The sequence below is a fragment of the Myotis daubentonii genome, chromosome 2 (genome assembly GCF_963259705.1).
Source record: "Myotis daubentonii chromosome 2, mMyoDau2.1, whole genome shotgun sequence".
Classification (NCBI taxonomy): domain Eukaryota; kingdom Metazoa; phylum Chordata; class Mammalia; order Chiroptera; family Vespertilionidae; genus Myotis; species Myotis daubentonii.
In genome coordinates, this window is record NC_081841.1 from 41,711,245 (window position 1) to 41,737,735 (window position 26,491).

The 26,491-nt window shown below is 37.3% G+C and overlaps 1 protein-coding gene across 1 annotated transcript in view; it reads right to left on the reverse strand.

Moving 5' to 3' along the window:
- Positions 1-472: 472 nt before the first annotated feature.
- LOC132227447 (sucrase-isomaltase, intestinal-like) overlaps positions 473-26,491 on the reverse strand; it is an 87,638-nt gene continuing 61,619 nt past the window's right edge. Inside the window, exons 13-23 of the mRNA XM_059682554.1 lie at positions 20,219-20,336; positions 13,206-13,374; positions 11,587-11,703; positions 10,501-10,649; positions 9,675-9,759; positions 8,259-8,315; positions 6,352-6,482; positions 4,738-4,826; positions 2,753-2,802; positions 2,404-2,562; positions 473-663 (exon numbers count right to left, since the gene is read on the reverse strand). Coding sequence (XP_059538537.1) covers positions 601-663; positions 2,404-2,562; positions 2,753-2,802; positions 4,738-4,826; positions 6,352-6,482; positions 8,259-8,315; positions 9,675-9,759; positions 10,501-10,649; positions 11,587-11,703; positions 13,206-13,374; positions 20,219-20,336 — 1,187 coding nt within the window. The 3' untranslated portion in view covers positions 473-600. The remainder of the gene's footprint in view (positions 664-2,403; positions 2,563-2,752; positions 2,803-4,737; positions 4,827-6,351; positions 6,483-8,258; positions 8,316-9,674; positions 9,760-10,500; positions 10,650-11,586; positions 11,704-13,205; positions 13,375-20,218; positions 20,337-26,491) is intronic.

Sequence of the window (26,491 nt, forward strand, 5' to 3'; positions counted from 1 at the left end):
TCCACCTGGTCCCCTCTTGTAATGTTCACCAACAACATCCATCTTGACCAATCCAATGGTCACTTCTCAGTGCCTATTTGCCCAGAGGTCTACTCATTCCCCTTTCATGAAAGACTTTCTTTACTTGGCTTTGGGATCTTAAACTCTCTCTTGGTTTCCACATAGCTCAATACCCTAGTCACCAGTGAATATTTAACTTGATACAGCAAATGATTATGCCAATTCTTTGAAAAGTTAAGTAAACAGTTTCTTAAAATTCCTTAGAATTCCACTAGCTTTTGGGCTCATAAGCCTTCTACTTAGTTAGAAATATCCTAATAGGTTTTTCAAAGATTTGCTTTGAAGACTAGAAAACATAACCTTGCTCATCAGCTCATCATTTCAGTCCTTATAAGGTAGGGGAAGTTTTATCCAACATTTTGCCCTGCTTTTGTAAGAGACAACATCAGATAATTTGAGTAATGTACACACACAAGATTGAAATACTTTAATAATATTGCTATTCAAATTAAACAATAATTTTCATTTATTCAAATAATTTTTAAGTGTTCTAAATGATTGCTGCAGATAATTTTTCACTGTTGTTGTTTTGGTTATTACTCAATATTCAAACGAAATGGTTAACTCCTGTGAAAGGGGTGCAGATATCCATAAAGTGATTTTCTGTAATGAGAGAAAATAAATAAATTAGAAAATGTAAATCAATATAAAGAAATTTAGTTATAGTTGAAGATATTAGAATTAACATATGATACTATAAAGATAATCAAAGGTAATCAAGTGTTAAGGGATAACTTAATTATTTACATGTAATGTATAGTGTATATTTTATATAAAATATATCCAATACATAATATATATTGGAGTAAATTAGAGTTATCAAATGATTCATACACTCTAAGAATATAAGTTTATGGAATATTCCAATTAAACAACTTATATTACTCAAAAGAGATCTTTGTACCCTACAGAACTTTATCAAGTTCTTCTGGGATTTTTTTCTCTTATTCAAGATCAGCCACACACATACATGAAACTAAAATTTGTGAAACTAACTTCCCAATAGAGTTGTTTCTGTTTTTTTGACCTATCAATCATTTTTCAATTAACAGGAAAGAGAAAGAGCACAGAGGGAAAAGGAAGGACAGCTCTGATTTCCCATCACTTCCTTACTAATTGCAACATCATTCTAAGACATTGTTTCTTCCTCTTTGAAGTCTGGATGATAATACTGGCCATACAGATCTACCCAGGAGCATGTTGTGAATCAAACAAATTCATGTTGCTAAAGTCTTCTGTAAATCATAAAACTTCAAATAAAGAATTACTGTTATGATTAACATATCAAACAACTTACTCAACAAAATCCCCCAGATTGAAATTCCATTCAATTAGGAAAAAGTAAGTTTTTAATATATTATTATTTAAACTAGACGCCCAATGCATGAAATTTGTGCAAGGGGCTTGGCCTCCACCTTTGTGGTGGCTGCCTCTGACTCAGCCCCCCCGACCGCTGTCGCAGCTTCTTCCGGAAGGTCGTCCAGAAGGTCATCCAGTCTAATTAGCATATTACGCTTTTATTATTATAGATGACCCTGTCATCAATTCTTTTTAATTTTACAGAAGGGAATGAAAAGTCAGTATCTTAAGTTCTGTGATACTGCTCTGTATAAGTATTAAAGACCATACGTTGCATTATGTGATAAAGGTATTAGAAATACAATGAAGACTTCAGATTAGAAATACAATGTAGATTCCTCCTCCTATTTAGGGCTTTGGTGTCTATTCTGCTTGCTATTAAGTTCTTCAGCGGTGGGGATCATGTCTTATATTTATAAGCATGTTTTTAGCAAATACGATTTTAAAACTCTTAATAGGAACCCATTAAATAAATATTTCATTTCCAAATGGAACAGAATAGAAGGCAAGAGCTGTGAAATGTCAGGAGTTTCAAGGTCAAGACTTAGTTCTGTCCATTATTAAAGTACATGGCCTTGATAAGTAACTTCACCTCCTTGGATGCTCAGTTTTGTCATCTGTTAAATTAAGGAATTGAAATACAGTCCATCCAGTTTTCTATCAGCTTTTATTCTCATTTATTTTAGCCACTCATTTATCCTTTCTTTATGTTATATTTAGTGAGGAACACCCAGCCTTACATGACATCGTTTGTGATATTTAACACAACAAAGTTTCTAGACCTGACATGTGCATACTTTTAGCTAGAAATATAACTCTGTGCTAATTTTTCTTCCTTGAGTTTCAGAAACATGCAAGTTATTATTTTAGAAATGTGATCTGTGTCTTTGGCAAGGAAGTAACATTCAGGGAAAATTCAATTATTAGCCCTAGAGATTTAATAAGGAAAATCTGCCTTTGAAGTCAATAGTGTTTAAACCTTACCCCGTTGGAATTATACTGCATTCTGTTGCTTGGGATGGTTTTCCCATTCATAAAAATAACATTTGGCTTTGAAGTGAAACCAAGGATCTGAATAGTGCTATATGCCAGAGTAGTGATTCCATTGTAGCCATTTTTTATCACAGTTGCTTTCAGAGCTCTCTGTCGTTAAGGGAGAGAGGAAAAAAAATGTTAAACAAATAACGATAATACACAGAAATGTACAGCTTAAAGTGGTATGGAGAATTGCCGATACTTTTAAAAACTTCTTACTTTGGAAATCCCTTAAAATATACTTTCTTTATATAAATGAACTATTATGTCACAACAAATACTGAATGTTTACACTTACATTACTGAATTTGTATTCCACATACAAGTACTCTCCCCTTTCAACAGAATCTGCAAAATAAGTATTAGCATTAGAAAATAAAGGTCAATTTTATCTTTTACTATGTTTTTTAATTTAAATTCTGCTCAATTAAAGTCCTATGTCCACAAGTCTTGGCTAAACCTTGCACTTGGAATCCTCTAAATTACCCAGCAATTGCTGAGGGGGAAAAAAGTGAATAATCAAACTTACATTTCTAATGATGGCCTTTGGAAAATGCAAAATAGGTAACCTCATCCTCTAATCATGCCTCCCACGTTCCTCCTCATTTTCCATATTTACTTCATATGGAAAAATAGAGAGACAGGAGCTTGGTTTTAGACATGTTTCAACACTTTAATTTGGTACAGCGAGAGATAGCATAAAACTCTGTAGACAACCTCCTTCCACATTTCTCTTTACTGTCCATACACAAACTCACTATCACAGACAGAGGTATCTGTCTTTTTCCCTGGTTCTCTTTTGATTTGAATTCCTGTCCTCTAAAATTTAAAAACAATCTTTCAAGTGTGACTTAATCAGTGCTTCCTGAAGTGTTCACTGGGCGGGGGGAAGGGAGGAATGAAAATGGACACAAAATACTGCCAATTTCCATGAAAATACAAGCATTAGCAGCCTCTGGACACTCTCGGTCCCTACCACAGAACCAGCCATATTGTCTATACGTAAAATTAGGAGTGCATCTGTCTTTTTACCTTTACATTTCCTTTTTCACATTCTCTTTTTCTACCTTTTCACCTTCCTTATAAAAATGTTTATCCTTCTGTGTTTCCTGCTTATGAATGAGGGGCAAGGAAAGAAAGGTGGATGTAAAGTCAACTAATATGGAGACAGAAGAAATGTTCTCAGCAGCAACCTATGCACAGGCATTATCGTCTCTTTGGAATAGTGCCCATTTCCTTGAAAACCCATTTATGATTTTCAAAATGTGGCTGCTTTGAATATATTTATCACTGTATGTAGAGTACTTATCTTCTTAACAATATAAGTCATTTCTATTCTTCTAAGGAAAGTCTTTTCTATAGTTTGCTGATCTATGAGATTATGGAGAAATTGTGGATAATAAGAGATAAATGAATAAACAAAACCATTGATATTGTGCCTTAGCCAGCTAAATCTTTTTTTAAAAGTTCTCACCCAAGGACATGCTTAGAGAGGAGGAGAGAAGGAAGAAAGGGAGGGAGGGGAAAAGGAATAGAGAGAGAGAGTGTGAGAGAGAAGCATCAATGTGAGAAACATTGATTGTTTGCCTTCTGTAAGTGCCCTGACTGGAGATTTAACCTGTAACCCAAGTATGTTTTCTGACTGGGAATGGAACATGACCCCAACATCTTTCAGCCCACGGGATGGCACTCAAGTAATTGAGCCACTCTAGCTGGGCAAAGTAGCTAAATCTTGACCTGTTTTCTCAGTTCAAGCTATACCCCTTCCTCCACTACACATAATTCTTCAAATTATGGTCATGTCTCCCACCATAGAATCTCAACAGTTCTTCCTTCCTAGCCTAACATCTATGCCACCAGAGCCAAGTTCCTACAAATTTCTATTGAAAGTTTGACTCCTTAAGACTAGAATCTCTATTCCTTCCTAGGTGAGAATAAATTAATGAGAAAAAATTTATTGTAGCATACTAATAAGTAAATGTTGTCTCCTCTCAGGTAACCACAGTGTGATTTGTTTTACCTTTTTAGAGATAATGTATAAATATAATGTATTTCACCTTCTTAATGATAATGGTCTCACCTGTGTGGATTAACCCAGAAGAGTAGCCAGATCTGAGGAAATTTTCAGGTTCCTGGACAGTAATGTGGGTGAAAGCAGAATCTTACCATGGTGTCTATTATATCAAACTTACTGCATTGGTTTAGATCTCCAATTTTTAATTTTAAGTGAAGTCATTTTGAAATTCAGAACATTCCAACTGTTGTACATGTTGGTCTACTTACCGATAGAGTCACCATCATCCCAGAAAAGGGAGCCAGATGCTTCTCCATGTTCGTCTAGAGCAATTATGAGGCTAAAAGGATTCAACCGGCTGTAGAAAAAGAAGAAAATTTGTATTTTCAGAGTGAGAAGGACCTAACTCCTAGCATCTCATGGAACCACCTAGAAAAATGTTGAGTCTTTTCTTAAACACCTTTACCAAATTTCCACTTAGTTTATTGTTTGAATATCTCCAGTGATAGGAAACTTAAAACATCCTTAAGTAACTTATTTCTGCTCTGAACTGCTCAATCTGAGGGGAAATGAGTGATTTCAATAGCATAGGCCTCTTAAGTGTGTCCCACTTAAAAAAAAAAGCAAAGTCTTATATAATTAATAAAGTAATAAAAATAAGTACTATAACATGCTTATTGAAGGTACACCCCTCACTCTCTGACTTATCTACAAAATTGCGAGTCTTTGGATCTGGAAACCTGGGAGCTGATTTTAAAGTATGACCAAAGGGATTCCAGGAAAATGGAGCTTGAATAGTAATTCGGAGAGTCTGCTCTGCTTGGAGTTGTATTAACTCTGAAGAGCAAGGATGCCAGAATCTATGTGCCTTCTTCTTGTGATTCCACAATGGAGACAGGACTCAAGGATTTGATCCTAATCACTTGGTAACCCCAAAATTGCATAGAGAAAAGAACTGCACAGTACAAGTGATAAAACAATCTTACTTTTGGAGAAGTTGAGTTATAGTGAGAATACCTTAAGGAAAATACTTTGGTTTTATATACAATATACTTATTTCATTAAATTGTTTCTATTAAAGTGAAAATTAAAGCACGAGACCCTCTCTTCTTTCTTGGAAATGAACTAAAATATATTAACTTGAAATCAAATGAATGTATTTTGCAAGTTAGTGCTTAGAAACTATAGATCTACTATATAGTTCAAGGCATCCTCAGGGACCTTTTTCATATTTCAAAATGTCTAGCCAAAACTCCTTTCTGATAATGACGCATATTTTTAGATGATTTTATTTTCAATTAATGCCGATTAGAGATTTTGATCTGCTACTATGAATCTTTAATGTAAAATAGAAATATAAAATAATGATTATTACTAAAAATTCTGCTTGTTTGCTAGGCAAAGTCTTTGATTACATATCTATGGAGGGAGAAAAGGACTAATTAAACATAACCTGAATGGATAAAAGCATGAGGATCCTGACCTAGCCTTCATATAAAACCTAGGAGAGAATTCATGAATTAAAAATCCCTGGCTATCTTTAAAATAACAATGGGAAGATATTTAGGGCTAGATAGCTTAGACCTGGATGAAATGCCCAAGCACATCATCTGCTAATCTCTCTCCTTTTTTCTTCTGTTCCTTCTCTTCTTTTTCTCTCTTTCTCTCTCACACACACATGAACATACTGACTCATACATACACATGTACAAACACATACATAGACCAATAATTCATTGCACCACTGATTGAGCCACCTCCTGTCAGCAGTCACTTACTCATATACAAACCCCTCATCAGACACTAATAAGGAAGTTTTACTACAACAGGAAGGTCAAATCCCGAGCTGAAGGAGAGGTCTCCTGACAGAACGTGCCTACTACCTCAGCACTGTTGTTCTGGCTGGAAACTGTGTTGGCAGAATATATCCTCCACGGATGAAAAGGGGAATTACATCCAGAGGAGCGGGAACTTCAACAGACTTCTTCAGCCAAGAAGGCGATACTCGCTCCCCCTAGCACAGAACAAGCCAGAGTTAACCACTCCAATTACATCACTGGTGACAAGTAATAGATTTCAGGAGACACAGGAAGTTAAAATCCAAACTTCTGTTGAAATGCAACAGAGCACCATGGAATTTACTAATAAAAAGGGTGGCTTAAATGTCTATGTCAGTGTTTTTTAAAAAAGGAAAGCAGCAGTCATCAGTATATACTAATTTTAGCATTTCAACTTTATAACCACATTTACTTACTAAAAAGTTAAATGACAAGAATACAAGTTAACTTTGGGCTCCAAAGTGTTACAATTTGATGTAATAATGCTTTTGTGTGAGCATTTTTGTTATACTCTTTTTTAAAATCAATTTTATTAAAACATGAAATGTAAAGCCAATATTTAAGGAAATGTAGGAAGCATCTCTACAGAATATTGTTTGAAAACCGTTGGTTTAATTGTTTAAGATACTATAATAACCTGACCATGAGAATGGAGAATTCATAATACCACTTCCACCAGTCACAACTAACTGATCATTTGAAAATAGATTGTACGTCCTTTCTTCAAATGTGAAAATAGTCTTATCCTTATCATCTAAACATAGTCCCATAAAAATTCCTTGAAGGCTGGGTGAAATGAGCTAATGCTCATCCAAACATACTCAAAGAACGGGAGGAGAGAGCTCAATTACAGGAGAGAAGTCACATTGCTTCCCTCACATTCCACTGTTCTCCCCCCTCATGGAGAGCATAGCCCCCAATGGGTGTAACTTATGCAGAAAAGGTAGTTAGATCAATGAAATTATCATTCTTAAGAATTTGAACTATAAAACATGGAAAAGAGCCTGCCACTTATCATAGAAGCACAAAGGATGTATTGAAATATGTCCACTATAAAATAGAAGTTCAAAATATAACTCCAAAATATAGAGTCCTCTAGACGCTGAGGATCTTTGGAAGCCAGTTGTTAATAAGACAAAAATGATAACTTGGAATTCTGAGTCCTGGTAATGGCACAACATGGGCAGAAATTTTACAAACTTGCAATTGAATCCTGAATTTCTCCAGGAAATCCAGTGCTTTTAGAGTTGCTGGTCTTAGATTTCCATTTCTTTTGTCATTTCATATGTATTCCCATAATAAACCTCATACTTGAGCAAGCTTTCTGTTTCTTGCAAGATAAAGTATCAGATTCATAAATTATAGTATCTCTTACACTCTGCTACAAGAAAATATCACTATGTAGAGTCATTTGCTTTTAAGAATTTGTATTTGTGTAAAATAAATGTCTACTTCTAAAAAAAATCATTCTATCTCTCAGCTTAAACATATGCCAATCTATGGCTTAATTCTACCATTTTGAGAGGAGCAAACAATTGTTTTTTTTTAAAAGGGTTTCCCAAAGAACCACAGCATCAGAATTATACAGTCCAATGCTCTAGAAGTCATATAAAAATTAGTGAACCCTTGCTGGAGTGGCTCAGTGGATTGAGTGTCATCCTATGGAGTAAGAGGTCCCAGGTTCGATTCCAGTCAGGGCACATGGCCAGGTTGCGAGCTCAATCCCCAGTAGGAGGCATTCAGGAGGCAGCTGATCAATGTTTCTATCGCCTCTCTCCCTTGCTCTCTGAAATCAATCTCTCTCTCTCTCTCTCTCTCTCTCTCTCTCTATATATATATATATATATATATATATATATATATATATATATATATATATTAAAAACAGTGGGGAAAAAGCATGTAAATCTCTGAGTTCATAGATTATATTATTTTTTCTATAAAATACATACTGTATAAAAGTCAAACCAGGACGCTTCAGGAAAATATACATACACAGATCTTGCTCCCTGTGAAAAAAGAAAACATTTGACTTTTCAATCCTCTTTTTAATTAAAGTATTCTAGTAAAAATACATTTGGTTCTGTGGATATTGAATCCTATCATATTTATCATTAAAACCAAGTACTAGTCAACCCAGACATGATTACGCAGTGGGGCTAGAGAATCTCCATGAAACATGCATGATTTATCAGAAAATATGTTTCATGTCTAGATTATGGAACGTTAATGTACACTATTGATAATTTTTTCTAAAAAGCCAAATTGGGTTTGCTATATTTCAAAATATTGTTTCAGTATAATGTAGATATATTTTCTTACTAACCAGGTAATTACTTTATGGCATTTTAGTTCAATGGCAATTGTGATGTACTTATTAAAAATGTAAAATATGAAATATTTATCCATTTATTTAAAAAAAATTTGAGTTCTTACTAAGTATAGGTTTGTTCTTCTGTATGTTACATATATTATTATGTGTACGTTTCAGATTTATATACATATATGTATATGTGTATATATAAACATAGGTAGTAGACCACATTAATATAGCTGGCCTATATTATTCTTGTGTATGTTTGTGTGTGTGTGTTTAGATAGAGCTGTGGTGAATTCAAGAACAATCCAAAAATAGAGAAAATAGTTGCTTTGAAGAATCCCGTAAAGGCCCAACTTCAGTTCTTGTGTAACTGACAAGTTCAAAGCTAGTGAAATTTGACATAATGAACAGGCAGCCTTGAAAATATTTTTTCTACCTCTGGAAATCCTAATACTTAGTCCTGAAAGTTGGCACTGATTTGTTGTCAACACATTCTCATGACATCCATCCTGCCTGTTCTCCTGCATGTGTGACTTTCACCCCCAGTCCTCTCAGATTATAGTCATGTTTTCCCTCTCTTTGTGGCTAAAATCTGGGTAAGATAGCCATCTGGAGGAGGAGGAAAAATTAATTTGAAACAGGAATTTGTTTGTTTGTTTTTTCCATAAAGGCTAATAAAAACAGCTGATATTCTCAGAATAGACTTTACTGCTATTACATAGCATAGGTGACCAAAGTACTTTATTTCTTTTCTATTTATATTTGGGGGTCAAAATCTTACTTCTGCAATTTATCTTGAGATCAATTTCAGAATCTCTAAATAGCAAAAGCATATATTTCAGTTTTATTGAGACTTATTTAACATGAGGTATATTTTACGTTAGGTAGAATAAATATATAAATACATTGTTTTCAAACAAAAGAATGAAAATGAGGTAAGAAAAACAGGAGAATATGGCAAGCCTGGACTGGTTGTAAGTATCAAATGGCACTAAGGTAAACTACTGTGAATAATTATATTGTGCTGGTATAAAACTCTGGTCCTTACCTCTTCAAGTACTGGAGTAATCATTAAAGCTGGTCCCCAAAGGAATGCTCTGTCAATTCCATGAGTCTGAGGATCTGATGTAAATCTGGATTTTTAGGGTGAAAAATTATTCATTTAATCAAATTAATGTCTTTGCATAGATAACTAAAGTCTTACTCAACTACCTCAGGTTCACCAAGAAAACCAAAAAGATAAAAACAGGGAAAGGTTTAGGGGACAAGCAGAGTTTTAGGAATAAAATCTCATCATCTAGTAAAGCAACTGAAATCATTTGTCCTCCTGACCAGAAGATAAATGGGCATTAAAACTAAGGTCAAAACTATGCCAAGCAATCAAATTGTCTTCAGTTTTTGTTGTTCCTGTTTGCATCCTAAACAACCTTTAAGGATTCAGCATCAATCCCATCTCCTTCATAAAGCTGTCCATTCCATTTCAAATTAACCCTGCCTTTCTTTGAATTTTTATAGGTTATGCCACATAATTGCGACACACATATATAATGTTCCATATTATACTCAGTTACTTTCAACTCTGTTAGTTGCAACCTTCCCAGTAGTCTGTGGGCAGGGACCATGTTTCAGTCTTTTTCTATATTCCACACTTTTTAGACAGCAAGACACAACTTTTATTTTTGTTAGAAAATTTTTGAGTCTTCTTAATTAAATTCTTCAAATCTGTAAACTACTTCTAATCATAGTCAATGGAGAGAAAAACTGATTTGCATATTTATTTATCCCTCACATAATTCCCTTAGTAGGAGAACCCGGTTCTTAAGATCTATATGGTAGAAAATCTAAGACTAGAATAATTATTAAATGTGATTTACTCATGCATCAATCCTCGGACCACTGTATTTCCACTGACATGAGAATGGTAGAAGAGGGTATATAAGTAAGGCAGTAATAAGTATCTAATCCTTAATGCAGAACGGGAAATAGCAGCGAACTCTTCTCCAAATACCCCAGGGTCTTGTTCCTATAAAAGAGAAACATTTCAATAGACCTATTAACTGAAACTGGAAATTTTAAGTGTTACTTTTTTTTTCTTTCTTTAGTGGTTAGGGAGAAACAGAACATTTAAAAAATATTATTTCTTTCAACTTGAAAGCCTTTCACAATAGTAGGTTATTGCAGAGTTGTCTCTCAAATATATTACACTAGAGGCCCAGCACACGAAATTCGTGCACTTGGGGGGGAAGGTCCCTCAGCCCACCTGCGCCCTCTCACAGTCCGGGAGCCTTCAGGGGATGTCTGACTGATGGCTTAGGCTTGCTCCTCATGGGGAGTATTAGATTTATCAGGGTGATAATTTAGTGAGTTATATAATGTCTAATCACTAAGTTGTACACCTGAAATTAATATAATATTGTATGTCAACTGTAATTGAAAAATAATAAATTATTTTATGTAAAAAATGCATTTTTAAGGACAATTTTAGAGAAGCTCTTTCTCCGACATTCATTTTTAGTTATTCTCTCAGTTTTTTTATAAAATCAATAACATGCCCTGACCGGTTTGGCTCAGTGGATACAGCGTCGGCCTGTGGACTGAAGGGTCCCAGGTTCGATTCCGGTCAAGGGCATGTACCTTGGTTGCAGGTACATCCCCAGTAGGGGGTGTGCAGGAGGCAGCTGAATCGATGTTTCTCTCTCATTGATGTTTCTAACACTCTATCTCTCTTCCTCTCCCTTCCTCTGTGTAAAAACATCAATAAAATATATTAAAAAATAAAATAAAATCAATAACATAATTTTTTTAAAAAAAACAATTATATATTTTGACAACTTTGTTTTAAAAGTTTGATTTAATTCATATTTTTATGATTCTATATGTACTTTCAAATCCCAGTTCTTAAGTACAAGTTAATATGACTACTGTATAGTAGCTACCATTTTACATTAACGCTCACTCACCTTCATCCCAATTGCATTATGGTTTCTGGAAAAGGGATAAAATGCCCCAAGTTGCATCCAACGAAGGCAAAGTTCATAAGTTGTCTCTTCATTAAACCCACATATATCAGCTCCAATCTGGGGAAAGATTTTTATGACCTCAAAAATATATCACTTATTACTTTTGCCAATAAAACCTGCACTGAAAATTTTAGGACACATTATTTTTAATTTTTACTCTGGAATCTAAAGATGGAAAGATCCTCTTTGAGAAAAACATTTGGAATAGAAAAGTGATAATTCCCTCTTGCCCACCTTGATTAAAAAATATACTATGGGCTATATACAGTATAAGTGCTTTAGGTAATCCAATATTCCAACAAATGCTTCCCCCCCTCCCCCGCCCAAGTGCAGTACTATAAAGTCCCTGCCTCAATATGGAAGTTAAAGACGTAGAACATTTAGCTAACCCAAATTCTTAGTGGCTAACCACTCAGGCTGGAGCAAAAGCCTCAGGATTATAGCACCTGATTATGCTCTCCCTTTTATCATATAAAGTTACAGATACTTTGCTTCCTTATATCTAAGGAAGGTCTCTCTAAGTCTCCAAATTGTTTTATTCTGGAACTCTTTTTTTCTCTCAGAAATATTATATTTAACCCCCAAACTCATTTAATGTTGAAGTTTGTAGGCAAAAAACAGCATGAAGAAATAAAGCATGCAGTCATAAAACCTGTCACTTGTAATAAAAATGTTTTACCGTGACCACGGTTAAGTGTCTTACTGACACCAACAACTACGGGGGTTGTAATCTACTCTTCTAAAACTCTCAAATTTTCAGTGGAGAAAGACCAGGTCATGCTCCCTTCCTCTATGGGTCTGCTTATATTATAACTTTTGCCTCTGTCAGTTTCTAGTCCAGACAAAACTTGAAGCTGTATTTCACTTTCAATATTTATTTCGCACTTCTTTGAAAGTACCTAATCCATCACTTGAACAACAAATGGAATTCTCACAGAATTTGAGTACACAGCAATTTTACTTGAAGCTTTCCAAAATAAGACAAATATTGCCCTATATGTTATTCTTGTAAAAAGTCATTTGGATATGGGGAATCTGCTACAATAAAACTTTGAAATTTGTTAACATAGCAAATTCTTTCATAGCTAAATTGTTTATCACTAGGGCTCAGCTAAGAAAGTATTTTGCTGTGTGTTTGGAACATTTTACTGATTTAATTTCACTTCCTCCCTGAGTGAACTTTCTATTCCTCCTTCCAAATTGTCCGTCCCTTCTTTTTTCACACGTTACCTAGAAAGCTCATAGTAAAAGGTTATAGAAGAATGTGAATGGGGTGAAAATAGAAGTGAACGACAGAGGAAATAAACTTCTCCAGTTTTACCGTGACCAAGTGTCTTACTAACACAAAACAAACAAAAATAATTAAAAAATATGTGGTTCTCTTGAAATCTATATAGGTTGAGGGCAATTGCTAACGTGACTATATGAAGCGTATTATTTATACTGTCCTGAAACAACTTGAGTGCATTTTATCTTCATAGAAGGAGATTGGCGCCCCCAAATAATATGGGTTGACAGATAGGCCTTAATTTAATTGAATGTTTAATTTGAAAACTTACATATGGAATTCCAAAGAGATTAAATTCTAGCATTCCAATGATTGACATATGCATATCTCTCCAACGTGAAAAGTTATCGCCCAGCCAATGGCCAGTGTATTTCCCGCTCCCAACAAATGTTGAACGACTCAAAACAAATGCTCGCTTTCCTGTGGCATTCTGAGAAGCACTTTGAGAGAACAAAAGAAAAATTTTCTTCAGTAGCATTCTAAAAGGATACTCCCCCCCCCCCCCGCAAAAAAACAAACACAAAAAACCAACACATGATCTTAAAGTACATGAACAAGCCCCTATTTCATGTAATTTAAATATTTTATCAAATGTATAAATCTGTGTGAACATGAAAGGGCAGGAATGAAGAAAACAAAAAGAGAACTTACCATATGTGAACTATTTTACAAATTTTATGAAATAGCTATTAAAAGCCATTGCTAACCATCCAAACCAAATTTTCTCATTTAGTGCAAATTTTCTCACACTAAATGTTTCTTATAAGTTATACTACCAGGCAGGTTGTATATAGTTTCTCAACCATGGCTATATATTAGAAATGTCTGAGAACTTTAAAAGAAAAAAAAAGGAAGGCATCATTGTTGATCAACTAAATCGGACTATCTGGGAATGAGTCCTAGACATCAACATTTTTTAAAATTCTGCTTTTTTTTAATATGTGGCAATGGCTGCTTTTATACTAATGTTGAAAATGCCAGTTATTGTAGTTTGATACTGATTATATTTCCTTAGTGAAACCTTACATGTATATAGAAAATAACATATGTGTAGATATTTAGAATCATTATTATAAGTTTTTGTTTTGGTTGTTTTTGTTTGAATTTAACTTGTATGTTTAACCACTTTGGGGGTTTTTCTTTAACATCAAAATCTGGTCTCCACTCTATTTCAACTTCACTTCTAACCTTGATTGCCATTCATATTCTTTTGGCCTCTTGTATCAAACCATCCTGTAATCTCACTGAAGCTCTGACAGTTGTTTCAATCCACATACGTACAATATACATTATAAAAATTGACTTATTTACAAAATTGATACATCTCTTTTCATAATGGAAAAATTTGCTAAACTCTAGTGAAATATAAAGCTCCTTGAAGGCAAGGACTTATTTCTGGTAATCTTATTGCTCTACTAGAGGCCCAGTGTGCGAAACTGCATGAGACCCAGACCCACCGTGCCATGAGACCCCTCAATGCACCTCCTGGTGACCGGTCGTTTGGTCATTATAGCGTTACGGCATTACAGTCACTGGCTTTTGATAATATAGACTAGAGGTCCAGTGCACAAAAATCTGTGCACTCGGCGGCGGGGGGTGAGGTTCCCTCAGCCTGGCCTGTGCCCTCTCGCAGTCTGGGGCCCCTCGGGGGATGTCCACCTGCTGGCCTAGGCCCACTCCCCGGGGGATTGGGCCTAAGCTGGCAATCAGAAATCCCTCTGGCAGCCCAGGAGCCCTCGGCAGATGTCCACTTGCCAGTGGGGCACATGCCCTTGACCGGCATCGAACCTGGGACCCTTGAGTTCGCAGGCCGATGCTCTATCCACTGAGCCAAACCAGTTAGGGCAAGATGGATATTCTTTTTTTTTTTTTTTAAATATATTTTATTGATTTTTTACAGAGAGGAAGGGAGAGGGATAGAGAGTCAGAAACATCAATGAGAGAGAAACATCGACCAGCTGCCTCCTGCACACCCCCCACTGGGAATGTGCCCGCAACCAAGGTACATGCCCTTGACCGGAATCGAACCTGGGACCTTTCAGTCCGCAGGCCAACGCTCTATCCACTGAGCCAAACCGGTTTGGCAAGATGGATATTCTTAATTGCATTCTGTAGGAGTTGGAAAGATTCAAATATAAGATGAATTACTTAGGCAAAGTCACATAGTTATTCCCTGTTTTCACTCACTTCTGGAATAAGGACTGTGCCAGGCTCTCCCAGTATTTCTTTTTCTGCAGTGGAGTTAGAGTTAAAATTATAGCCAACGGAGAAGTTAGAATTTATTTGGTGCTATGTTTAAGCACTTTAAAATCTAACCTATAAATAAGAAGTTAACTGAAATAAGTTTTGCAATTAAACAGATGTAGTTTAAGCTTCGTCTAGCTCGTCATTATAACATGTAACTTTTGAGCATGTTACTTAATGACTATAAAATGGGGCTAATGATGCTTAACTTCTCAGAGTTGTTATAATGTATAAATGAAAATAAGTTATATATGAAAGCACCTCTCACAACCAGCCCATAACAAGTGCTTAGTAACGGCTCATTTCCTTCCTGTACTTTCTAAACTTGCCTAGCAGTTACAGTCCCTGATCTGCTTCACCCGGGTTAGACAACTTGAATCCCTATTTTAGGCCATTGTTTATCTACCTGGAAATCCATGACTAATCATTTTGTTTCTCAAGGGTAAAATAATGAGTGGGATTTAAATTATTAGATTAAATTGAATGATAGAGGCTGTAGTAATAAATTCAGTAAACACCTTTTATGCCTTCTCTAGATAAAGCTGGCTAATGTTTCCACTTAAAACTATTTTTATGCCTCTGGGAAGTAATTTTCATTAAGTTTCATTAAGTTCAGCATTTGGAAGTCACATTCATTTTTTATCCCTGAGGTATGAAAAGTACTCAGAAATATAATTTTCAACACTGAAGAGGAATACTTTACTACATTTACTACTCCTTCTTTCTCTCTCCTCCTCCTCCTCCTTCATCTTCTTCTTGCCTAAATTTCTTGATGAGTTAAATACAATTAACAATTTCTTGGGTAACCTACTAATAGTTATGAGTGGTACATTCTAAAATCTAAGAAGTGATTCCTTGCCTTTTCAATAGAAATTTGAAATGGGTTATTAAATTAAGGGTGAAAAGGGTGAAGGGGCCAAGCAAAAAAAAGCACAAAATGCACAGCCACAGACCACAGGGTGGATTATCAGAGGGAAAGGGGGGGGTGGAGGGAGGTAGCAGAAGGGCAAGGGAGGATAAATGGTAATGGAAGGAGACTTGACTTGGGGTGGTAAACACAAAATATAATATATAGATGATGTATTATAGAATTATACACCTGAAGCCTATATAATTTTGTTAACAAACTAGAGGCCCAGTGCACAAATTCGTACATGGGTGGGTTCGGGCCACCCACCCCCGATCGGGTGGGAAGGGCAATCAGGGGCAGGGCTGGCAGTGGGGAGTTATTAGTGTCAAAGATCTTTGCAGGGTGCATACACGTTTGCTGTTGCCTTTTGGATGAGTTGAAGCTTCAAAGTGTCAGGAAGCTTTAGTGTCAGGGACACTGACAGCTTCTGTTTCTAAGCCTCTTTCTAGACAGGTAATGCGGTTTAGTTCCCTGCTAACAAAACCTCAAAGAGAGGCCGTGGTGTGATGGGGCTGCCCTCTTTGGCAGTAAGCAGTGGAGAGAGAACGCAGGAAGATGGTGGTTGTGCTGGGCACCTCTCCTGGACACCTGACTGATGGTCCAGACTGTGAGCAGTTTTCCTCCTAGTCACTCATCATTCAGGTTCCTGGTCTATGAAGGCTGGAGAGCATTTACTTACTTAGAATCACTGAAAGTCGCACTTCAGTGATCAAGGTGGGGGAGGGGGTGATCAGGGGAGGGGCTGGCAGGAGGGAGGGGCTGAGGGTAGTTGACTGGCTGGCCTTGCCCCTAATTGGGCCGTTGGCTGCCACAGTGAGCATTATAGCCATTGGTCGTTCTGGTCGTTCTGGTCATTCCACCATTTGGCTGCTTGGCTTTTATATATATAGATGTCACCCCAAATAAGTTCAATACCATTTTTTAAAAATAAGATAAATAGGGAGAGAAATCAAGATGGCAGCATAGGTAAACACCAGAGTTTGCTGCCTTGCACAACCACTTCAAAAATACAACTAAAAGACAGAATGGACATCACCCAGAACCACAGGAAGGCTGGTTGAGTGGAAATTCTACAACTAGAAGGAAAGAGAAAAGCATACTGAGACCCAGAGGAGAAGCGGTATGGAAGTAAAATACTAAGGTGCGGAGGTGCATGGGGAGCGGGCTGGCGGCTGAGGGCGTGGTTGTCTTTTTCAATCGGGAGGGAGTCTCAGGCTCTGAGCTCCAGTTCCGGGCGAGTCTTTGGGGACCCAGACTCATACGGGAGAAGCGGGACTGTATGGCCTTGGTTGGAACTCAAGGGCAGCTTTCTCTCGGAGGTGCTTGCAGCGATTACCGGGACACTGAGAAGCAGAGCCTCTGAGGGCAGGACTGAGAGCAGCCATAACTGTTCGCTCCGCCCCGTGGATCCCATGGGACCCGCCCTGCCCTGCCCAAGCCCTGCATGGAGGCTTTTGCTGGGTAGCCTCAGGCAAAGGCTAGATTAGCACCTCACTAGAGATCCAGGAGCCAGGAAGCCCAGTGGTCAGAGTGGGACCATCCAGTTTGCAGCTCCTCGGACCTTTAAAGGACACACTCAGGGGGCAGACTCAGTGAGCACCAGAGCCCCACTGAAGCAAGTCTTGCCCCAGAGGGGTGTCTCCAGCACAGAAGTTCTCCCACTGCAGACACAGCTGATTCTCACAGCCAATTGGCCTGGAGGTCATTCCCTCCCAGTGTTAACTACAACAATCAAGGCTTAACTACAACAAGACTGTGCACAAAGACCACGAGGGGGTGTACCAAGAGTGTTCTCCCCAGGTAATTGGGGAGGCTGAACCACTGGGCCCTAGAGGACACTTAGCATAGAAAACCACTTTATCAACACAGGGAAGCATAAAAAATGCGGAGACAAAGAAACAGGTCACAAATGACAAATATGGAGGAAAGCAAACTACTGGATATAGAGTTCAAAACCACACTTTTAAGGTTTTTCAAGAACTTTCTAGAAGCTGCCAATAAATTTAGTAAGACCCTCGAAAAGACCGGTGAGACCGCCGATAAATGTAGTGAGATCCTCAAGAAATCTAGTCAGACCCCTGATGTTATGATAAAGGACCAACTGGAAATTAAGCATACACTGACTGAAATAGAGGATATTATACAGACTCCTAACAGCAGACTAGAGAATCGCAAAAATCAAGTCAACGATTTGAAATACGAAGAAGCAAAAAACACCTAACCGGAAAAGCAAAATGAAAAAAGAATCCAAAAATACAAAGATAGTGTAAGGAGCCACTGGGACAACTTCAAGCATACCAACATCAGAATTATAGGGGTGCCAGAAGAAGAGAGAGAGCAAGATATTGAAAACCTATTTGAAGAAATAATGACAGAAAACTTCCCCTACCTGGTGAAAGAAATAGACTTACAAGTCCAGGAAGCGCAGAGAACCCCAAACAAAAGGAATCCAAAGAGGACCACACCAAGACACATCATAATTAAAATGCCAAGAGCAAAAGACAAAGAGAGAATCTTAAAAGCAGCAAGAGAAAAACAGTTACCTACAAGGGAGTACCCATACGACTGTCAGCTGATTTCTCAACAGAAACTTTGCAGGCCAGAAGGGAGTAGCAAGAAATATTCAAAGTGATGAATGCCAAGAACCTACAACCAAGATTACTTTATCCAGCAAAGCTATCATTCAGAATTGAAGGTCAGATAAAGAGCTTCACAGATAAGAAAAAGCTAAAGGAGTTCATCACCACCAAACCAGTATTATATGAAATGCTGAAAGGTATCCTTTAAGAAGAGGAAGAAGAAGAAAAAGGTAAAGATACAAATTATGAACAACAAATACACATCTATCAACAAGTGAATCTAAAAATCAAGTGAATAAATAATCTGATGAACAGAATGAACTGGTGATTATAATAGAATCAGGGGCATAGAAAGGGAATGGACTGACTATTCTTGGGGGGGAAAGGGGTGTGGGGGATGCAGGAAGAGACTGAACAAAAATTGTGCACCTATGGATGAGGACAGTGGGTGGGGAGTGAGGGCAGAAGTTGGGGTGGGAACTGGGAGGAGGGGAGTTATGGGGGGGGGAAAAAGAGGAACAAATGTAATAATCTGAACAATAAAGATTTAATTAAAAAATAAGATAAACCTCAAATAGTGGCAAGCCACTTGATTCTGTTTTTTTATAATTAGCCCCATTAAATATATATTCAGAATGTTGTCTATCAAGTTTACTATATGTGTATTAATTTTGTTTTCTGTCAAATTAAGACCTAAATATTTTTCAGAATCAGGTAAGAGAGACTGTGGTTAAATGACCCTTATGTTCACTTCAGGTCTGTAATTCTCTATCATGCTTACCAGATAGATTTCATTAAGGTCCCTGAACTCATGGCTCTAGGACAATGGCTAAATTCCAAAGCATAAAAATGAAATATATTTGCATATGGCAAAAATAATCTGTTCTATTTTGATCCTATTCTACTCCTGAGAATTCGCTTTATAAATCAAACAAGCTGACTATGTGAGTCATATATATTTTGCCTATACTTATAACAAACTGTGGAAGTACACTAATGATCCTCAATTGGAAGGAACACCTGTTTCAGACAGACAAGGATGCAGAGTAAATGGAAACACAGTGTTCTATACTTGAACCCTTGAATATAATTCTACTAATGCAGCCTATGAGAGTCTCCCAGTAGATATACACAGGAAAAGGCAGAAACGGTGAACACAGAGGGGCAGCATAAATCAGGTGGCACTGACAGGATGCTTACGACCTGAGATTATTAATTCCAGGAGAGAAGAGGATTATCTGCCATCTTCCGGTCTATCGCACTTGGTGTCTTAAACTTATGACAGCACAAATCCTGACTTTAATGAGGTCATTCTGCTCTGCTTTTGTCTATATATATATAAAATCAATGAGAACATTTAATAAAAATAATAAATCAGTAAGATAAAGTCTTCGAAGAGGAAGATAACTTACTGGTCCTTGAATAAATTAAGAAATGATAACATGTAACACCAGCTTTAAACAAACATTTCTCATTTCTTAAAGGACATTTTAATAACAATGTGCAGATACTAAAAACATTTCAAGAAGGTTTGGTTTACAAACTACTCACTAGAAAGTAGGAATTGCCTGGGACCAGCCAAACAGAGAATGTGTATCATAATGATATCCCAGATAAGTCTTGGAATTGGGACATAATGTTTTCTCCGCCAATAAGCCACCTGTGATATCTAAAAATGAAATAAGAGAAATATACATTCTTAACATAATTGACATATCCTTATTGAATTTTATTTGTTCGTTTACATATTGGTCACCCTCACTAGTGTATGAGTTTCTTGAAGACATTAAGTATCTTTCAAGCAGTGACAACAGTGTTACACTAACATGACAAATATTTTTCACTTTTATCTTGAATTTATGAGACAGTTAGCTGTTAGTATCAAGACTAAGATGGATTTCTCTCAGAAATACAAAGTCTAATATTTAAAAATCAACATAATGTATTAACATATTTAAAAGAAGCATTCAATTATCTCCAGATGCTTTTAAGTGTTTGATAAAATTGAACTTTACTCTTGACAAAAACCTCTCAGTAAAATAGTAATCAAATAAACTACCCTAACTTTGTTAAGGTTTTCTACAAAAATACCTATAGCCAAATTCATACATAATTGTGAAATATTTAAAACATGATGTCATTGAGATTGGGAAGAAGAAGGTGCCCACCATTACCAATTCCGTTCAGTCTTGTACTGGAATTCTTATTCAGTGAAATAAGGCAAAGAAAAATAAACCCAAACTAAAAGGAATAGAATGGGAGAGCCAATTCTATGTGTAATTCACATATGATATGAATGGCTATGGAGAAATAAAATCCTAAAGAATCAACAGGTAAACTATGAGAATTAGTATTATAGTATAGCACATTTTCTAGATAAAAAATCAATATACAAAACCACTTACACTTTATAAATCAACAACAAATACAAAGTAGAATGACTAAAATGAGGCATTTAAAATAGTATAAAAAATATAGAGAACCAAGAGAAATAAGATTAACCAAATAAATCTAAACCTTCCTAAAGACATTATAAAATTTTAAGATTGTGCATCAAGCGTATAAAGAATTCTCACATAGCACAGTGTAAAAAGTAATTTTAAAAGACAAATAAAGGGGGAAAGTACCTTACTCGTTCTATTGGAAATTCTGTATTATAAAAATGTCAGTGCTTTCCAAATTGATTTATGGATTTAATGTCCAACAGCGAAAACATTCTTGAAGAAGGAAGGCCAAGGTGATAAGTCTATTTCCCACATTACTTCCAGGTTCATTATAAAGCAGTAGAAATTAAGACAGTGTCAAATTGGTAAATGGAAAGAAAAATCAATGGAACAGAAATAGCAGTCTAAAAGTAACACAAAGTATATGTAGATATCTATCATAAAAAATAAGTAGTGCAGGTCAGTGGGAGAAAAAAAATAGCCTTTTAATTGGTTCTGGGACAAGTCCGTCTCCATATACCAAAAAAAAAAAAAAAAAAAAAAAAAAGGCCCTGGCCAGTATTCTAAATGGTTAGAGCATCAGCCTGAGCACAGGAGAGTTGCAGGTTTAGTTTCCAGTCAAGGGCACATACCTGAATTACAGGTTCAATTCCCAGCCCTGCGTGTGGGAGGCAACCAGTCAATGTGTCTCCCTGGAATCAATGTTTCTCTCTCTCTCTCTTTCCCCTTCCTTCTCTCCCCTCCCTTCCACTCTCTCTAGAATTCCATGGAAAAAATATCCTCAGGTTAGGATTAACAAAAGAAATAAAGTTAGACTGTTTTCTCATACTGCTCAGAATCAACTTCAAGTAGATTAAAGACCAAAACGTGAAAGGGCAAAACTGTTTAAATATTTTTAAAACTGTATATGTTTATGACCTCAAATTCAAAAGTATTTCTTAACTTGAAAAATTGATAAAGAAATGGGCTGATATATTTGACAGTAGTTTAGTTAGGAACTTTTATTCAACAAAAGATCCTAAAAAGAGAGTGAAAAGATAAGCCAAAAATTGTAGAGATATTTTTAACACATATTTTTCTTTCTTGGAGAAAGAAAGCTAATGGCTCACAAGAAAAATAGGGAAAAAAAGCATTGAACAGGTCAGTAAAACCTGAAAAGCCAATGAAGACAAAAAATGCTTAATACTATTTGTAATCATTAAATACACAATGAACTATCATTTCACACGTACCAGATTAACAAATAAGAATAATAATCTACACTAATAAAAGAGAAACATGGTAATTTGGTGTACAACCACTACCCTTTTCATTGGCTAATCAGCGAGATATGCAAATTAACTGTCAGCCAAGATGGCGGCCGGCAGCCAGGCAGCTTGAAACTAACATGAGGCTTGCTTGCCTCAGTGACGGAGGATCGTTGGAGGAAACCAATGTTCCCTGCCTGCGGCTGCAGGCCTCTGAGCGGGCAGTTTAAGAAACATTGTAACAAATACCGCCGACTTCAGCCAGCAGATTCGCAACATTGTAAGCAAAGGCCAGAAACCTACTTTCAGCCGTGGAGGCCTAAGAGCTGGAGCCAAGCCTCAAGGTAAAGCTGGCCCAGAATAAAATAAAAAAAAAGAAAAAAAGGAGCAGTTGGGAACTTCAGTCACTCCCAGCCTGAAAACAGCCCTCAGCCCCTCACCCAGACTGGCCAGGCACCCCCACCCTGATCCAGGACACCCTTCAGGGCAAACCAGCCAGCCCCACCCATGCACCAGGCCTCTATTCTATATAGTAAAAGGGTAATATGCCTCCCAGCACCGGGATCAGCGTGACAGGGGGCAGCGCCCAAACGCCCTGATCGCCCTGAGGCTCTGTGTGTGACAAGGGGCGGGGCCCCAACCCCCTTATCGGCCCTGCTCTGTGCCTGATAGGGGGGAGCTCCCCAACCCCCCCCCCCACGGGCCCTGCTCTGTGTGTGATGGGATACAGCCATAACCTCCCCATCGGCCCTGCCCTGAGTGTGAGAGTGGCGGCGCCCCAACCCCCTGATCGGCCCTGCTCTGTGGGTGATAGAGGGCGGTGCCCCAACCCCCTGATGGGCCCTGCTCTGTGCGTGACAGGGGGTGGCACCACAACCTCCCCATCGACCCTGCCTTGAGTGTGACAGGGGACGGTGCCCCAACTCCCCAATCGGCCCTACCCTGATCGTGACTGAGGGTGGCATCACAACCTCCTGATCTGCCCTGCTCTGTGCATGACGGGGCGGCGCCCCAACTCCCCAATCGGCCCTGCTCTGAGCCCGACCAGGGGCTGCACCTAGGGATTGGGCCTGCCCTCTGCCACCCGGGAGCAGGCCTAAGCCAGCAGGTCGTTATCTCCCGAGGGGTCCCAGACTGCGAAAGGGCACAGGCCGGGCTGAGGAACCCCTCCTCCCCCCCGAGTGCACAAATTTTTGTGCACCAGGCCTCTAGTAATAATAATAATAATAATAATAATAATATGGCTTAGCAATGGTTCTATTTTCTTGTGAAGCTCTGGTCAATTCAGTAAAACACCATCTTGTATTTGCTTTCCTTCCTCCTCTGCTCACTTCCCTTTTTCCTTACCCATCCTGCGTGGGTATTGCTTCACCTCCTACTCTTCCACCCTCCCCCCGCAAAAAACGAACCCCATCTTTTCCAGATAAGTTTTACCTCAGGCTTTGTTTTCTAGGGGAAATGGGATGAGACATTCTCCGCCACTTTTGAAGGTAATGGCGTAAGATTGGATGCCCTTTCATTCTTTGATTGCTATGCACAAAATTTTGTGTTTTTTTCTTCAATTCCCCACTCCCCCTTAATTGATATCTGAAATTCTGGGTGTGGCCTCCTTTGCCATCATCACCTAGAAGTCTCTGATTGTATTTCACGATGGTCAAATCGTGTTTACATGATGGTCACCTTCACTGGACTCTGAGTTTCTTAGAGACAACGATCTGTTTGGTTTGTATGCCCATAACCTTGAACAGATCGAATAGATGGTGGTTATCTAGCATCTTGTACTGTGCATAACAGAGCAAAAGATTGTTCATCAAGAGAACAAAGAATTCTCACACAGCACAACTAGGACATTCTCTCCCATTTCTACAAAAAAATTGAAAAGGAAATCTATTTAAAGAACAGAAAGTTTAGGTTAAATATGAGAAAAATTTGCCAAACCAAGTAATGACTTTCTTCCTGAAGATTTTAAAAACAGAAAAGGCTACAACTATATAAGAAAACGTGAGCATTGTCAGAGCTAAGTCGGGGAAAGACTAGATACCACTCACTAACACTCTCACTTGCTGTAGGAGTTTTGGCCTCACATACACACAAGGGAGTAAGTCTCACCCACTGATGGCAGAGACTCGGGCTTTCTAGAAAGGAGATCTCAGGGCAGGAAGGAACTCTTCCCTCCGAGTTAACTCAGAGTGAAAAGAGTAAGATGGAGTCAAAGTTGAGATTTTTAGTGAGATTTTTAGCTCTTGTTTCTAAAATCTATTTACAGGAAGTATTAGCCTTTCCTCTTCTGTTTTTCCATTTCTTTAAAAAAAAAAAAAGAAAGAAAGAAAAACAGCTTTAGCGAGGTATGATTCATATACACAAACCTACCCATATTTAATGTATACAATTTGATGACTTTGAGCATATTATACAGTACACATCACCAAGGCTTGACTTAAAACAAGTCTGCTCAGCCCTAGCTGGTTTGGCTCAGTGAATAGAGCATCAGTCTGCGGACTGAAGAGTCCCAGGTTTGATTCTGGTCAAGGGCACATGCCTCGGTTGGAGGCTCCATCCCAGTGGGGGTTGTGTAGGAGGAAGCCAATCATTGATTCTCTCTCATCATTGATGTTTCTATCTCTCCCTCTCCTTTCCTCTCTGAAATCAATATAAATATATTAAAAAAACAACAGCACAAGTCTGCTCAGAGATGGGCCTTTGGACAGTGGCTTTAATGGGGTTTCTTAGTAGGGACCCATTCTGTGAGTTTCCCTAACCTTATTTTTCTTAATTAATACTTTAATTATTATATTATCAATAATAAAAAATTACTAATATGCATATTAATAATAAATAGTACTATTGGTTGTTATTACTTTATATGAAATAAAGGTATTTCCTAGTTTACATGTTCTCCTTGTACAATGTAGACCTTTTAAGTCTAGTCTCAACCTTCCTGCTAGGACTCTATGTTTATTTGTTTAGCTTAAAATTATGGAGCCTAATCTCAAGGCATTTATTGCAACTTAGGGTGAAGCTGCTGTGCATATCTAGCTGAAGAACAATAAGATCAGCTTTGGAATGACAGGGATCTGTAATAGCAAGTAGAGTAGCTTTTATGACTTTTTAAATGCATTTTTTTCAACATAGCAACAAGGATAGAAAGAGTCTAATACAGAAGGAAATCTAATTCTAACCCACATCCTGTGGCCTTGAAATGTTTGCCTGTCTTTTAGATCTTCAAAATTGAGATTTTAATATCATTTCAAAGCTGTCTTTGTGATATATTGAAGACGACATGTAAGGTCTTAAATACTGAAAGGATTTGGTCTCCCTGGAAAGGGGGTGGGGGTAGGGTGAGGCGAGACAATCATGTCCATTTGGAGCATTTTTGTTTCTACTATAAACTTTTCTCCCAACCAGTTATTATTTTGAAAAGAATGTGTTTTTAAAGAGATGTAGAGCCTCTTGACATTTAATTTCTAAATGTATGCATTTGACAATAAGTCTAATGGAACTTGTAATGATTTTTCAAAATGTAAAATAAAACTGAGAAACTTTTCCTTGGCCATCAGTTATGTCTTAAATTTAACTACATACATAGCTCAGCTCAAGTTAAAGCTACTTGTAGAGCATGTAAAATAGACGCAGGAATCTAGATATTGTGTAATAATTTTCTCACCCCCTGTAAATGAAGGCAGCAGCCTCATCATATTCTTTGACTCCTGAGAGAACATTTTAACCACTAACTATATCATAATAAAGCCAGCCTGCTTGGCCACAAAGAAAAAAATGCAACAAATGTAGATAATTATCTGCTGGAATGCAGTGGTAATTACGAACTCCCGTACTTTAACTGGAATACAATTATCTCAAAGTCTAACTTTATATAATCAGAAACAGTTACCAATCAAAGAGACTACACAAAGTGGTAAAACCTTAGATCAGTGATTTTTCATCTTTTTCATCTCATGGCACACATACAACTAATTAATAAAACTCTGCAGCACACCACAAAAATATATTTTTGCTGATCTGACGATTTTGATTCATTCATATCAGATGGCTATAGTTGTGTTGGCTGTTGTCATTTTTTTAAATTTAACAATCTATTTAGTGGCCCTCACTAAATAGTCAGGTATTGCATGTTT